Source organism: Salvia hispanica, chromosome 3 (assembly GCF_029641045.1).
Source record: "Salvia hispanica isolate PSC_SH4W2 chromosome 3, Shi_PSC_v1, whole genome shotgun sequence".
Taxonomy (NCBI): Eukaryota; Viridiplantae; Streptophyta; class Magnoliopsida; order Lamiales; family Lamiaceae; genus Salvia; species Salvia hispanica.
The window spans coordinates 19,910,646-19,924,901 of record NC_142694.1 but is presented as its reverse complement, the minus strand read 5'-3'; the positions used below and the strand labels follow the sequence as shown (position 1 = coordinate 19,924,901).

Sequence of the window (14,256 nt, the reverse complement as noted above, 5' to 3'; positions counted from 1 at the left end):
ATATTATGAATACTCTTTATAATTAATTTATATTGTTATCAGTAAATATAATTTTATATTATTTAATCTATATTCTTTATTTTATATATTTAGTTGCTAATATACTATCTTTTTTACTTGAAAATCTTTTGTCTCGTGCATAGCTCGGGTGTTAACACTAGTTTAATGCAAAGTTGAAGTACTAATATTCAAATAAAAATAACTACAAACTTTTAAAAATACAAAATTCTTATAGTAGCTCAAATATAAGAGAAAATAACTACAAACCTTTAGGAATACAAAATTCTTGTACTTGTTCGAATTTAAAAGAAAATAACTACACACTTTGAAAAATACAAAATTCACAAGTTATACATATTAACATCTTTCATCCATCCACAATAAGTCAATAACCATCAAAATTCATAAGTTCAAACATTCATCCTTTATAAATATCACAATTCAATGCTCCCTCCGTCCGTCATTAGGAGTCCCGGTCACTTTTGCACACTCGTTTTGTAAAAATGATAATATATAGTTAAAGTGGATATTTGGTAAAGTAAGAGAGAAAATCATGTTAAGAAGAATCTTCACAACATTATTTTTTCTATTATTTTACCATTTCTCCACTTTAACTATATATTATCATTTTTACAAAACGAGTGCGCAAAAGTGACAGGGACGGACAGAGGGAGTAATTCTTAAGAATCAAGATCTAACAATAATATCATAAAAAAATTCAAAATTATAAATATCACAAGTCAATGAAATTAAAATGTAATTAAAAAATTAAATTACATATCTTATATGCTAACTATTAAGTATTAATTAAATTGTAGTTAAGAAATTAAATAACATTTAATTATAATAAAAATATAATTTATTAATTTTAGAAAATAAATCGGATAATTCGGATATACCCGATCGGATATCGGGTAATCCGATACCCGATAATCCAAAATTCTCACTACCCAATCCCGATCCGATACCCGAAAAATCGGGTTTCGGGTATCCAATTATCCGACTTTTTCGGGTTTTGGATATCGGGTATCCAATACCCGATATCCATTTTGACAGCCCTATCTGCAACAACCAAACACCTTCGAACATGGGCCGTTTGACGTGTAGCCGGAACTTCGTCTCCATCGATCGCGACCGCTCTGTCGACCGCGACCGCGACCGTGTCTGTGACTTCGGAGACTTCCGATTAAGCTACGCTTTCTGCTATTGTAAGAAGAGGCGGCGCTCCGTATTGTCATCGGACAAGGCAAACCGTCGAGGGGGAAGCTTTACTTCACATGTGAGATGAAGGAATGCGGTTTCTTCAAGTGGTGTGAGCCAGATCGTGATGTCGAAATTACGAGCCAAATCGGGCCAAATCAGGCCTCTTCTTCGTCATCCTCGGCCGGTGGTGTCGATTTTGAGGAGCTGGCTTTGAATTTGACCGAAATTACGAAAAAAATCCAGAAATTAATCAATGTTTTGAGCTTTGTTGTTATTTGTTTTGTTGTTGTTGCAACACTTATGTGTATATTCAAGTAATTTGATGTAGTATTTGTGAATCCTTTTTGAATGTTGAAGTAGATTTAAATTTGTTGTTGTGTTGCTTGTATTTGAATTCTGCAGTGATGTTCTAAATCGCCAGAAAGCCCTAATTGGAGAATCCTAAAGTATAAGTCAAAGTAGTCCTTCCTATAAATTTTTTACTTCCATTTGGTCCTGAACATTTAAGCACATCAATTGCAGAGTTACATGTACAAAATTTTGTGAGTGATGTTGGTTTCATACGTTATTGGATTGCTTCCTCTATGTGATTGTGATTGTTTCTTCATCGACTATGTCAATAAATCGACATCAAATTGAACCAATAAATGAATAACAAAATACAATACAAAGTGGTCCTTCATATTCATTTTTTACTTCGTAATGGTCCTGAACATTTAACCGATCAAAAAGACATAGGCATAAGGTACTGCATCAAGATCACAAAATAAGCCGTTTGCACCTGATAATGTCATAAGGTAATGTCATAAGCCATTTACACGATACATGCTCAAAAACAACCACAGTTACTTGTTACATCCACAAAAAAATATTGTCATAAGGCAATGTATCAACCTTAACACCATCAACACCCAAAAAGCATCAAAATCCACAAAAGACTGAAGAAGTAGGGTTCATTTCCGGAGAAGAATGGACATCCGCGTCAGAGCTAGGGTTAGAACCCACAAATCCAGACTCAGCCGATGGTCCTTGTTCGGTGTCAGGAGGACGTGAATCGCTCGTTTCATCCTTCTTCCTCTTCCTCGCATATAATTTTTTCATGTCGACGAAACCTTCGGTGTAACGGTGGTTTGGGTACGGCGACTTCCAACTCATGGCAACCAACAATAATCGGTTGGAATCGGTCGGAATCGGGCGGCTTTGGTCGGAATCGGGCTTCTTGGTCGGAATCAGAACTAGGGTTCTTCTTAGAGAGTGAAGTGACGAGAGAGAAGAAAGAAAAGAGAGAGTGCCGTTTGAAATTCCAATTCCATACTTAGTGAAAAATGTTGTTTGATTATTCATATTAAAAAATATTAAAAAAATTGAATTATTAGCAAAATAATTAATATAATATTAACCAACTAATAATCTCAGATTAAGTCTAATCGGGTCAAATTTTCACTAATTGACGGTTGACCGTCGAGAATTGACGGTGCCGTAAAAAATGGATGCAAACGATACCATTTTTCATTTGTTTTGGACTTACTTTTTAAAAAGTGAATATTTTGGACCAAAATAAAAAATCGGCCACATGTAAAGGACCAAAATAGTACTATACTCTACTTAATATCAACCACTCGTAAAGGACCAAAATAGTACTATACTCTACTTAATATCAACCATTTTATCACTAGACCAACTAACACAAACTAAATATCGTTATGTACAAAATGGGAAATAATAACAGAGAATAATAATGATTATTGATCAATTTCTCATTAAAATTGTTTGGTTCACCACTGCAATCATAATTGGATTCTTACGTATTCATGAGAATCATGACTATTGGATTTAACAAATGAGATAGGAGTAACGGTCGTGATACATGGAGATATTTGATTTTAATTAGTTTTGGAATAAAACATCATTAGAATGTAATTGATTTGCTCTCAATAACGTGACAACTCATGGTGCCTCTAATTTATTTTTAAATAATTACTCCCTCCGTCCCACAAAAGATGTCACACTTGTGGGACAATACGGGATTTTAGGAGATTTTGTTTTGTGTGTTAAATGAAGAGAGAAAATATAATTATTATATTCATGTGATAGAGAACTTTTTTCAAAAAGGAAAATATGACATCTTTTGTGGGACAAACTAAAAAGGAAAGTGTGACATCTTTTGTGGGACGGAGGAAGTAGTATTTTATTTCATAATTCTATGCAAAATTAATACTATCAGATTATGAAATTTATCCCTAATTCCCTATTGATATTCACAAACACTATATGCGTTTTAGATTATTTTGTCTTCGTATTTCTCAGAATAATAATGAGTAAGAAAAGTATAATGTTAGTTTTTCATATTGGGATTATTTATTTTGTGACGGAAGGTCTAATATTTGAAAGCGAATTACCAAAACTGACGTGAAATCGAACACTAGTTTAGTTACGTGTTGCGTCGTGACTCGCACATCGAAAAGCCTAATTAATTATGAGGATTAAACATATATGTATATTATTTTATGATGGTTGTGTTCAATGGCGAAAAAGGTTAAATAGATGATGATTCTAGTTTTTGGGAAAAGACTCCACGAGTCCACTTCGCAATAAACAACATGTCATGTCCTTTCATTATCTTTAATAATTACATTTATAGGAAATTTATTTGAATAAAATATAACCTTAATTTTTAGATGGAAAGTTGGATGAAATTATAGAAAGAAGGCGATTTTTTTTGTCATTTTCCTTGCCGTCACTATTTGATAAGTCGTATTCTAAGCTTTGGTTACTGGTCAATATGTCGTGATTTACATGTATTATTCGTAAAGAAGTTGCTTAAGTATGCGGAAAAATAGTCTCAATCAGTAGGAGAAGGTTCGGACAACTCAGGTGAAAAGAGCGCTAGAAGAGTGCAATACTGACCAGAATTCATGCCAGAAAGAAGGCTCGAGATGGAGAAGAAGGATTGTTTGGATGATCAACCACAAACAAGGGCAAATGAGTCATTTCGCGAAGGAAGTCTACCCTAAAAGTATGGGCAAACGTCCCTATAAAAGGAGCCACTTGGAGAGAGAGAAGGAGTTCGGTCACTACACCTAGTTAGAAGTCTCTCTCGGAAAAGATAATTTCCTTTAGCATTGTCCACATCTTCTCATTCCTCGCCACAGCCATGGTCACCTGAAGTTCCAGACGTCCACCAGAGAATCACCATCCATCGTTCCAGCCAGTTCATCTCGTAGTAGTAGCAGTTTCATCGTCCGGAGTGGCAAAACAATCTTTAATCGCTTTCTTAGTTTAAATCTTTACTTGCTTTCTTTCATTGGATCTGTTGCATAACTTATCTCTTTGTTATCTTTTGAAGTATTTTGTTGAGATCCAAACGCTTTTAGTAATGAAGTTTGTTTTATGCCTAGGTAGCTTAGATCTCTTTTGGTTCGAATCTGTTTCATTCTGCCTGGGTAGCTTAGATCTAGTTATCGCGTTTATTTTCTAAGTGTTTAAGCACGTTTTCGTTTGAGTAGGCTAGATCTGGGTTTGTTAACTGGAATTTTGAGTTTCTTTGTTTCGGTTTAAGGTTTTGTGCATGAGTTTTTTATTTTACGTTATCGTCGCCACCTTGCATGTTAGTCAGTAGCAGTAATCAGGAATTATTGGTTGTTAATCTTTGAGTTTAAGCTTTTAATTTATGGATATTATGTTTGAAGCTGTAAATCTGAGTTCATCCATGGAGTTTGTGTTCATTTAAATTTTATGCATACTTTTTGAAGAAGAAAACATCACAATCCACTTTTTCTAGGACCACTTTTACTTTTTAGTTACTTTTTGTTTTTGTCCTTTACTTTTGAGTTTGTACCCCCCAGACCTGTCAGAGTAGCCACCCAACCACCATATATTCTCTGTTATTACATATTGCCTTTTATAGTAACCGTTTTACTTTCCACATGTCTCCAAAACACCTTGTCCTTCATTCTCACGTACACAACCACATGTCTATCAGTTTCACGCCCACCAGTCAGTAGAGTACCACGTTTAATTACTGTATAGGTAGAGTCTCATCCCAAAGCGTGGTAGCTAACCAAAACCTTCCAGATTATCACCACGATTATCCTAACGTGTCCATCTCTGTGAGATTCGACCCTTACCTCCACTATACTAGCCAGTAGAAGTGGGTTGAGGAATTTTATTGATACCAGGTTCCGATCGTCGTACCAACGACTCAGCTAGGTTAGGATTTTCATCCTGATCAATTGGATACACCCTTGCATTAACTCAACACCGAAAACCTGCTCTTTCACTATTACCGGTGGGGAGGTGCAAACATACAAACCCGAGACATTTTAAAATTTTAATAATGCAGTGAGAAAGAATTAAAGAAAATGAAGATATGAAAATTAATGAATTTCTTCCCACCGGCAAATCTCATCTTGATTCCAGCTGCATGCATATATATATATATATATATATATATATATAGGGAGATAATCAAAATAAGAATGCATTTAAATCCAGAAGTGTATAGGGTTTTGATCTATGAAGACCAGATTTAAATACAGAAATGCAGAACACGGTCATACGTAAGACATTTTTAGGTCATAGTTAGTTTATTTTTAGGTCATGCTAACAAAGCATGACCTAAAATGATCTTAACATGACATAAACTCAAATCTTATAATATGACCTAAAACTACTTAATTATGACCTTCCGTGTTTTGGGTTAATTATTGACCATTAGATCATCTAATCCTAGGGCCAAGATTTGGGCTTGCATTTCTGGATTTACCACCACGCAGCACTGCCTCTCCCCGCAAATCCGGCACATCCTCCTCTCCGTCGTCTCATCGCAGCAGCTGCCGCACGACTCCACATCCTCCTCCACCGCCGCCGTTGCTGCGCCTCCAAATTGAGCTAGCGCGTGTCGGAGGGAATTCGCGGCCGCCTCGTTGGCCCGCGCCATCTCCTGCCACAGCTGGCTCTCAAGGTAGAGGCCTTTCGCCTTTTCCTCCAGCATCTGATTCAATCTCGCCATTTTCTCGATCTCATCGTCTTTCTCCCGCAGCGTCTTCGCCATCGACTCTCCCATCCTCGCCGCCGCCATCTTCGCCTGCTGCTTCAATTCCAATCGGATTTTCATCGTCTGCAGCAGAAAAATCATCATCAATTCAATTGCAATTTTTTTAAAATTTTTTTTAATAGAATTGAAGAATCGTGATTGGAAGACTCACATGTTGATGAATTAAGGAGTCGATCTCCAGCTGGAATTGTGGCAAGATGTTTTCACCGAATAATTCATCTCTATATCGCTTTCTGGTAGCCGGAAAATGGGTCTTAGATTCGGAAACAAAGTGCTGATTCACCGCCTCAAACTTGTGGCTGTACGCATGCCCTTCGTGGGGAGGATTCATAAAATTTTCTCTGCAAAAAACACTACACCTATATTATATTTAGCAAATAAAAGTCACAGCAAAAACTGAAGAAGAAGAAGAAGAAGAGGTTACACTTACCTGTGTTGAAGAAATTGCGGAGGAAACAAATTGGGATGCGTTGCTTCAACCGCCATTAAAACTGATAATTTAAAATTGAGAGAGTTAGATATAGCGAGAGGTTTGATATCTGCATTGAATTTAGCAGTATTATAAAACGATCCATTAACCACTAGTAAAATGTGCCACGTTGCAGATCCAGGCTGACTGGCAGACTCAAGTAATGGTAGGCCCGCCAAAATGGATAATGGATATTGAATACCTGATATTCAAATCCAAAAAAGTCGGGTAATTGGATACCCGCAATCCGAAAAATCGGATTTCGGATCGGGATCGGGTACTGAAAATTTTGAATTTTCGGGTATATCCGAATTATCCAATTTTTTTATGTATTTATTCTTATTTTTTATAATACGTAATTAAATATTGAGTACTTGTAGCTATGCATAGGTACTAGTGGCTGAGGAGTCAGGATATTCTTGCTTTTTACAAACCCAACTCTCCGTTTTTCATTTTACTTGTAATTTCTAATTGCTCATAGTCATAGAGTATTAAAAACTAAAATAATGTATTAATATATTAATTCCAATTTTTAAAAATTTAAGTAATGGAATATTAAATATTATGTTTATTGTTACTAGTTACTGTGCATACAGACACGCCAATTAAATTTGAACTACATTTTGTATTTCTAAAAGTGTTTGGTTGATATTTAAAAAAAAAAAAAAAGCAAAATCGAAATTGAAATTGGGACTGGATACCCGATTATTCGGGACTGGATACCCGAGTCGAGTATCCGGGTACCCGAAATAAAATTCGGATCGGGTACGAGATTTTGGGAAATTCGGGATCGGATATCCGAAATTTTCGGATCGGGTATCCGCGGATACCCGATTTGACAGGCCTAGGTACGATGATCGACTCATTTGTGGCCCATGTTTTTCTCTGATTTCAAATTAACATCATTATGGTTCATTTGTTTTCACCGTCAATTACTACCATTATTCTTACAAATTACTCCCTTCGCATATGAATAGGAGTCTCATTTCTTTCCGGCACGAGTTTTAAGAAATGTTAAGAAAAATGGGTGGAAGGAAGTTAGTGAAATAGGACTACTTGTAAATATTAGTTTTAAATGATATGGAAGTTGAATGTGTTAATGGAATGTGGAGTCTTTTTACCATTTATGATAATTATGAATCGAGACTCTTATTCGTGGAAGAACTAAAATGTAAAAACGAAACCCCTGGATGGAGGGAGTAATAGAGTTGATATTGTATAGTTAATTAGTTATCTTCCTTGGACATTCTCGACGTGTAGTATATGTTGCTATTTTCTTTTTTCTTATTTTATTTTCCATCTTATACATTTATTGAGTATTTTTATTCTCTTCTTTACATTTATATGTGAAAACTAATCGTACAAATGTAATATCTTATCCATGAGTTCAACCACGTTTTAATTATTTATTACTCCCTTGGTCTGTGAATAGGAGTCTCAATTTTTTTTTAATCTGTCCACAAATTGAAGTCTTGGTTCACTTTTACCATAAATGAGGACCTACCGTCTACTAACTCTTTTCACTCATATTTCATTTAAAATTAATATATACAACTAAGACTTCTTATGAACTAACTTTTTTCCACCAATTTTTCTTAATAATTCTTAAAACTCGTACCTCAAAAAATAAGACTTCTAAGTCCATTTCCAACCATTTACGTCAAACTCAAACTCATTTTTGAGTATATGTCACACCAAAAATAGTTTTACTCCAACCATTTACACCATCTTTAAGTTTACACCATTTTTTAGTATTTCTTTAACAAAATTTTGGAGTAAACACCATATTTGGTGTTATTTAATTGAAAAACTCAAAAATGGGTTTGAGTTTGGTGTATGATTGGAGAAATTATCTACACCAAAAATGAGTTTTGATGTATGATTGGAGATGGTCTAACTTCTAATGGAGGGGAGAGAGTACTGTACATTGCCATAAAATTTAATTCATTTCATGAACGTATCTAGGTTTACGGTTGTCCACTATAAAGCCCCACTACGCACATTTGAAAGTAACTAGAGGAAAACCCATCGGTGTTTCATCAACTTTAATTTATTTTATATATATGTTATTTTTAATCTTTAATTGGTGGTTAAATGAGACTATTGTTTAATTAAGTGCGAAATATCGATATGATAGTATTATTTTATTTTCCAATGGTTTGTCATTCCTATATTCTTTCACGTGAATGCTTTACCTATAAATCATTAGGATTCACACCTATCATAAATAATCAATAAATATTAGTATTAAATTAATGCCAACGCCTGCATTTTTATGCTACAGAATTCTAATCCATATACTAGTATATAAAGAATAGTTGGTCCACCTTTTTCTTGTACTCCCTCCGTCCCATACATAAAGAATAGTTGGTCCATTTTTTTTTTTTACTCTCTCTGTCCCATTGAAAATGATCCATTTTTTTTTATCTGTCCCAATCAAAATGATTCATTACTTAAAATGGAAATCCATTTATCTCTACTTTATTTCCTCTCTCTTACTTTACTCTCTCCACTTAACACACAAAATAAAGTTGAATAAAATCTTGTGCTGCCCAAGGAAGGGATCATCTTCCTTGGGATTGAGGGAGTACTACTATTGATAATATATTCAATTGTGACGGCAGCATATCACTAGCTTATCAGAAAAACGAAACCGACCATTCACCATTTATGGTTGAAACTAAATCCAGGTTGGGATAACATTTAGTCCTATTTTATATTCATAAATTGTTTATTCGTTACCTTTTTTTAAACCCTTTTTTCTCCTATATCCTTTTTACAACAATTTGGATTCTTTTATATTCATGGAGAAAAGATAAAAGATCGATAATTTGTAATTGTAAACATCCTTTTGTTAAACGGTTCCAAATTTATGGAAAAGAAAATCAATGCAATTACCTTAACTTTCAACTTTAGTGAACGGATTTTCTAGCATCTTGTTTTGTTTGATGATATTAAGTTATGCCTACTTTCAACGTACTTATTAGTGTAATGACATTATTATGCATGAATCTAACTAATTAATTGTACCACTAAAAAAAAACCATTAAAAATATTTTTAATACAGTTAATGATGCTAATTTGTGTTTTAAATATACCACCAACGCCTCAAAAAGCGTTCTTATTATTTGTGTCACAACTAAAATTAGATGACGCAAATGGAAGCGTCCTAAAAAATAAAAAGATTAAGTTAATTTATCCTTAATTTAATGACATTTTCTTTTGCTTCCTAAAATATTTTTATTATTTAAAACTTTCTAACACAAGTGATTGCGTCTCAATTGCCTATACGAATTTATACTACCACATCAATGAAAGTTTTGCTCTAGAAGTTGTGCCGGCTAATTTCAATTCAAAAGATCTACTACTATATATATTGTAAAATTGATGTATCAAAGAAACGTGTAAACATTGGCTAGCAATATATAATTACAATTTTCCACACAAAAAACAAACAAACATGAACATGTAAAATACTAATTAATCGAGTAATCACTTATTCACTTGATATAACTGCTATACAAATCCCAATCTTTGGATCTTATCGCTAATTATACCAAAATATTTCGATAATAATATTCTAACCTATTTATTTAATTTGATTTTGAGTAAATTCACCTATTTTAAATTTTTGTGTACAATCTTGGAGATGCACGATTTTTCCAATGTAGACATCTATTTGATATCGAAATTTAAAATTGATTAATTGAAGGTTTTGGAACCATTGGATAGTGTCTAAACGAAATGGAGTAATTGATTTTAACTTAGGTACAAAACATGAATTATTTTTGGACCACCTTTCCTTTTCAAAATTGACTAAAACTTCCCATCGTTGTATAACTAATTAAGGTAAAATTTCTCAAGTGGATTGTTAAAAGCAAGAAAACACTAGTGTGAAACGTGGATTGAAGGAACGCCAAAGTTTTGAATAAACTTGATGAGAGATAATCTAGATAAAGAAACCAAACTTGATTATGAAACAGACTAATTTAATTAATGTAGTTTATCTATATGGGATGCTAACTTTAAGTGGATGCTAATGGTTGTACTCTTCTATTGACCAAATAATAGAGGTGCCACAGTGTAATTACTGTTTTGGTTAGACAATGTTAGGTATGTTGATGTTGATATTTGCCTTAATCATTTTTTTATTTCTTTCTTGCTAAAATTATTTGAGATTGCGACATTGAAAAACATGCACGTAGGTTCTGGGGGAAAGCATATATATTTGTGACATATGTGTACTAGCACTTTCTTTTATGTAATTTGATTGAGATGTGTAGAATTTTTCCATGAAATTATTTCGATTTGTTTGCATATTCATTGGTCGCAGTTACTAGCAAGTCTCTTGCAAGTTGCCAATGTCTGATTCTTAAATCTATGTATTAATGAACATGAGCACCTAATGTTTGGTGTCTCCTAGATAAAAATAAATAAAATGTTTTAAGTGTTAGATCTAGTTTGGTTTACGAGTCTTAGGACTAGTTTTCATTGCTTTTATCTAAATATTCATTAATTGAGAGTTTTGACAACATTCTGATCATGTTTTGAAGATAAAATGGGCTAAATATTAAGAATGGAAAATGGAATAAATTGGACCAAAAAGTGCATGAATAATTAAGAGATGACTGACTGAGTGGGTAGCCATTCGTGATCGAGTTATTCAAGCTAGATGACCTGAGAGTTTCATTGACTGTGTGAGTTATAACCATCATGTCGTCACTCAATTGTGATCGTAAACTAAAAGATGTCGACCAATATAATTCGAACTAGTGGGAAAGTAGACCAAACTCATCTACATGAGCTGAGTTTGACCATTCCAGAAGGTCTCACTTGGCCGATATATATAAATATTGTTGATATATATTTTGTTGCTATTATTTTGTCATCTATTGATAATTTCTAATGTCTAAATCATAGTTTGTAGTTTGTAAAATATTTAGAGTTTGCATTTTATCATGATCCAATTTTAGTATAATGAAAGTACCATCTATGTGAAATATTCAAGAGTGCATTTTAGTGCTCAAACATAATAAATGATGATGGAGAATGGATCACGGAGCAAGAGCAGCTTCGCGAAATGGCAGTGTCCTTTTATGAGAAACTTTATAGTGAGGATAACATGCATAGGTCGTCGTATGCTATTAAGGGTGCCTTCCACGTAGTTAATGAAAGTTTGGCTACATATATCAGTACTCAGTTTACTACTACTAATAAAGAGTTTAGAGATGCACTCTTTTCCATGAAACCTTGAAAGGCGTCGGGAGTTGATGGAATGCAAGCAGGTGTAGAAAAACTTGAAACAGGATTCATACGATCCAACTACAAATATTGAGGAGGAGAAAAACTCTCTATATCTCTCTCTTACTTTATCAATAATGCATTAAAATCCGTGCTCGGCATTGTATAAAAAATATTTATATTACTTTTATATAATTCCAAGCACATTTAAGGTACTCGGCAATTGCCAAGCACTTGGATGGTGCTCGGCTTGTTTAAAATATTGATATTTTATGTTCAAAATAGATTTTAATATTTATGGTGAATGATCCATAAATTTTCACACATGCAAATTTTTCTAGATATTTCTGTATACATGTAAAAAATATAGGCATGTTTGAAAATTTTATTATGTTAAATAATTATTATTTATACTATATTTTATATAATTGCCAAGCACTTGTAAGGCACTCGGCAATTGCCAAGCACATGGTAGGTGCTCGGCTTGTTTAAAACATTCCAGTAATTATATATGCAGCGTAAATGTTTAATTTTTATAGATGTAGCGAGCACTATGTTCGTGCTTGGAATATTCCGACCACGAGACCTATGCTCGGCATTCCTAAAAAAATATTTTCATAAATACTTCAACAATTTTGTAGCATAAAATATACCATAAAATATATATGCAATGTTTTTCGATTTATTTTCGAATTCCCAAAAAAATATATATATTCATGAAACATTCCAACAATTTTAAGATATTCTTAAATCTATTACATCAATATATTTCATTTTATTTTTACTGATACAGGCGAGCACTATTTATGTGCTTGGCATATTCCGAGCACCACTTCTGTGCTCGGGAATTCCCATAATATAAATCCACCCATTATTCAGCAATAATAACAGCAATAATAATGCCGTACTAATCTGAACGGTTTTTAACGAGCACCTTTGGAAGGTGCTCGGAAAATTACGAGCACATCGTACAAGTGCTCGGAATTATTCAGATCTTTTTACACCAACCATTCCATTATTCTTATCATTCTATCCACCTACGAATTTTTCATCTTCTTCGAATTTTTCCTCTTCTTCACTCACATTTCATTAATTTTTCAACAATTTCTTTAAATCGGAGTGTTCCCCTGGCTTGTGGTCACCCCATCTTCTAAATTATATAAAGGTATCATTATAATCATTAGTTATTCTCTCTTAATTAGTTAGATATATTAAAGGAAATGTTATGCTTGCGCTCATTTTAATTTATATTATCTTTTTGTGGTAGAAATGTTCATTTTTCTCGTGGTTGCCATATTTCGCCATCTTCTAAATTATCTAAAGGTATAATTGTAATTGTTAGTTATTTTTTCTAAATTATTAATTGAAAATGTGATGCTTGTGTTCTTTTTAATTTATATTATTTGGTGTGTTAGGGTAGTGAAATGGATATAATTCCAGGAAGAGAGTGGATGTATAAGAGAAAATTTGCTACTGGAGAGTACAATCTTGATTTCATTAATGGAGTAGATAACTTTATAGCTTTTTGCTATGCAATATCCCTCTAGAATGGATGGTTCAAAAATTAGATGTTCATGTGCACGTTGTGATAATATGGAATATCTTTCTACGGATAAGGTGAAGGAGCATCTTGTAAAAAAAGGGTTTACTAAACATTATTATGATTGGAGATTACATTGTGATGTGGAAGCATCGTCCAGTTCAATACCTGATGCATCCATGGATTTCGCTCCATCATCAAATCCATACCAACATATGTTGCATGCTGCGTGGGGACAGACAACCGGTCATGAGTCTTATCATTTCCAAACGCAACACTCTGCACAATATCTTCCGCCTGCATACATGCCAGAACCTCCCACTAACGAGTCGTATCATTTATGGCTGGTTTCTCTTGTGTGTTACACTCATATCTTTCGTGATAGTTCTCGACACTTCTGGTGCTGCTGCAGGAACGCTTCACAGCACCAGAAGTGTTGAGAACTATCACGAAAGATAGGAGTGTAACACACAAGAGAAACCAGCCATAAAAATACGACTTATGTTCCTTGACAGCAGCAGCCTCCACGCGATAATCGGTTATGATCTCAGTAATCGCTTTGGCGACGGCCTTTAACTCTCTAGAAAGAGGGGCGTATTCCGGAAGAGGGGAATTCATGGTGCTCTCGAGTTTTGCCAGCAGGCTCGCTAGGTAAAACGCAACAGATGCACAGATTCCGCTGTTCAAGCAGCGTTCGTTGATGATCTCCGTCACCTGCCGTGAACTTCAGCCACCCTTTCCTTCACC

At 34.0% G+C, this 14,256-nt stretch overlaps 1 protein-coding gene across 1 annotated transcript; it reads right to left on the bottom strand.

Annotated features, from left to right (window-relative positions):
• Window positions 1–5,667: 5,667 nt before the first annotated feature.
• On the bottom strand, window positions 5,668–6,827 carry LOC125215648 (E3 ubiquitin-protein ligase BOI-like). The gene is made up of 3 exons (XM_048117130.2): window positions 6,690–6,827; window positions 6,411–6,600; window positions 5,668–6,322 (listed from the first exon to the last, which is right to left on the bottom strand). The coding sequence occupies exons 1-3, from the start codon at window positions 6,743–6,745 to the stop codon at window positions 5,903–5,905; spliced, it is 666 nt and encodes a 221-aa protein (XP_047973087.2). The 5' UTR covers window positions 6,746–6,827; the 3' UTR covers window positions 5,668–5,902.
• Between the last annotated feature and the right edge of the window lie 7,429 nt (window positions 6,828–14,256).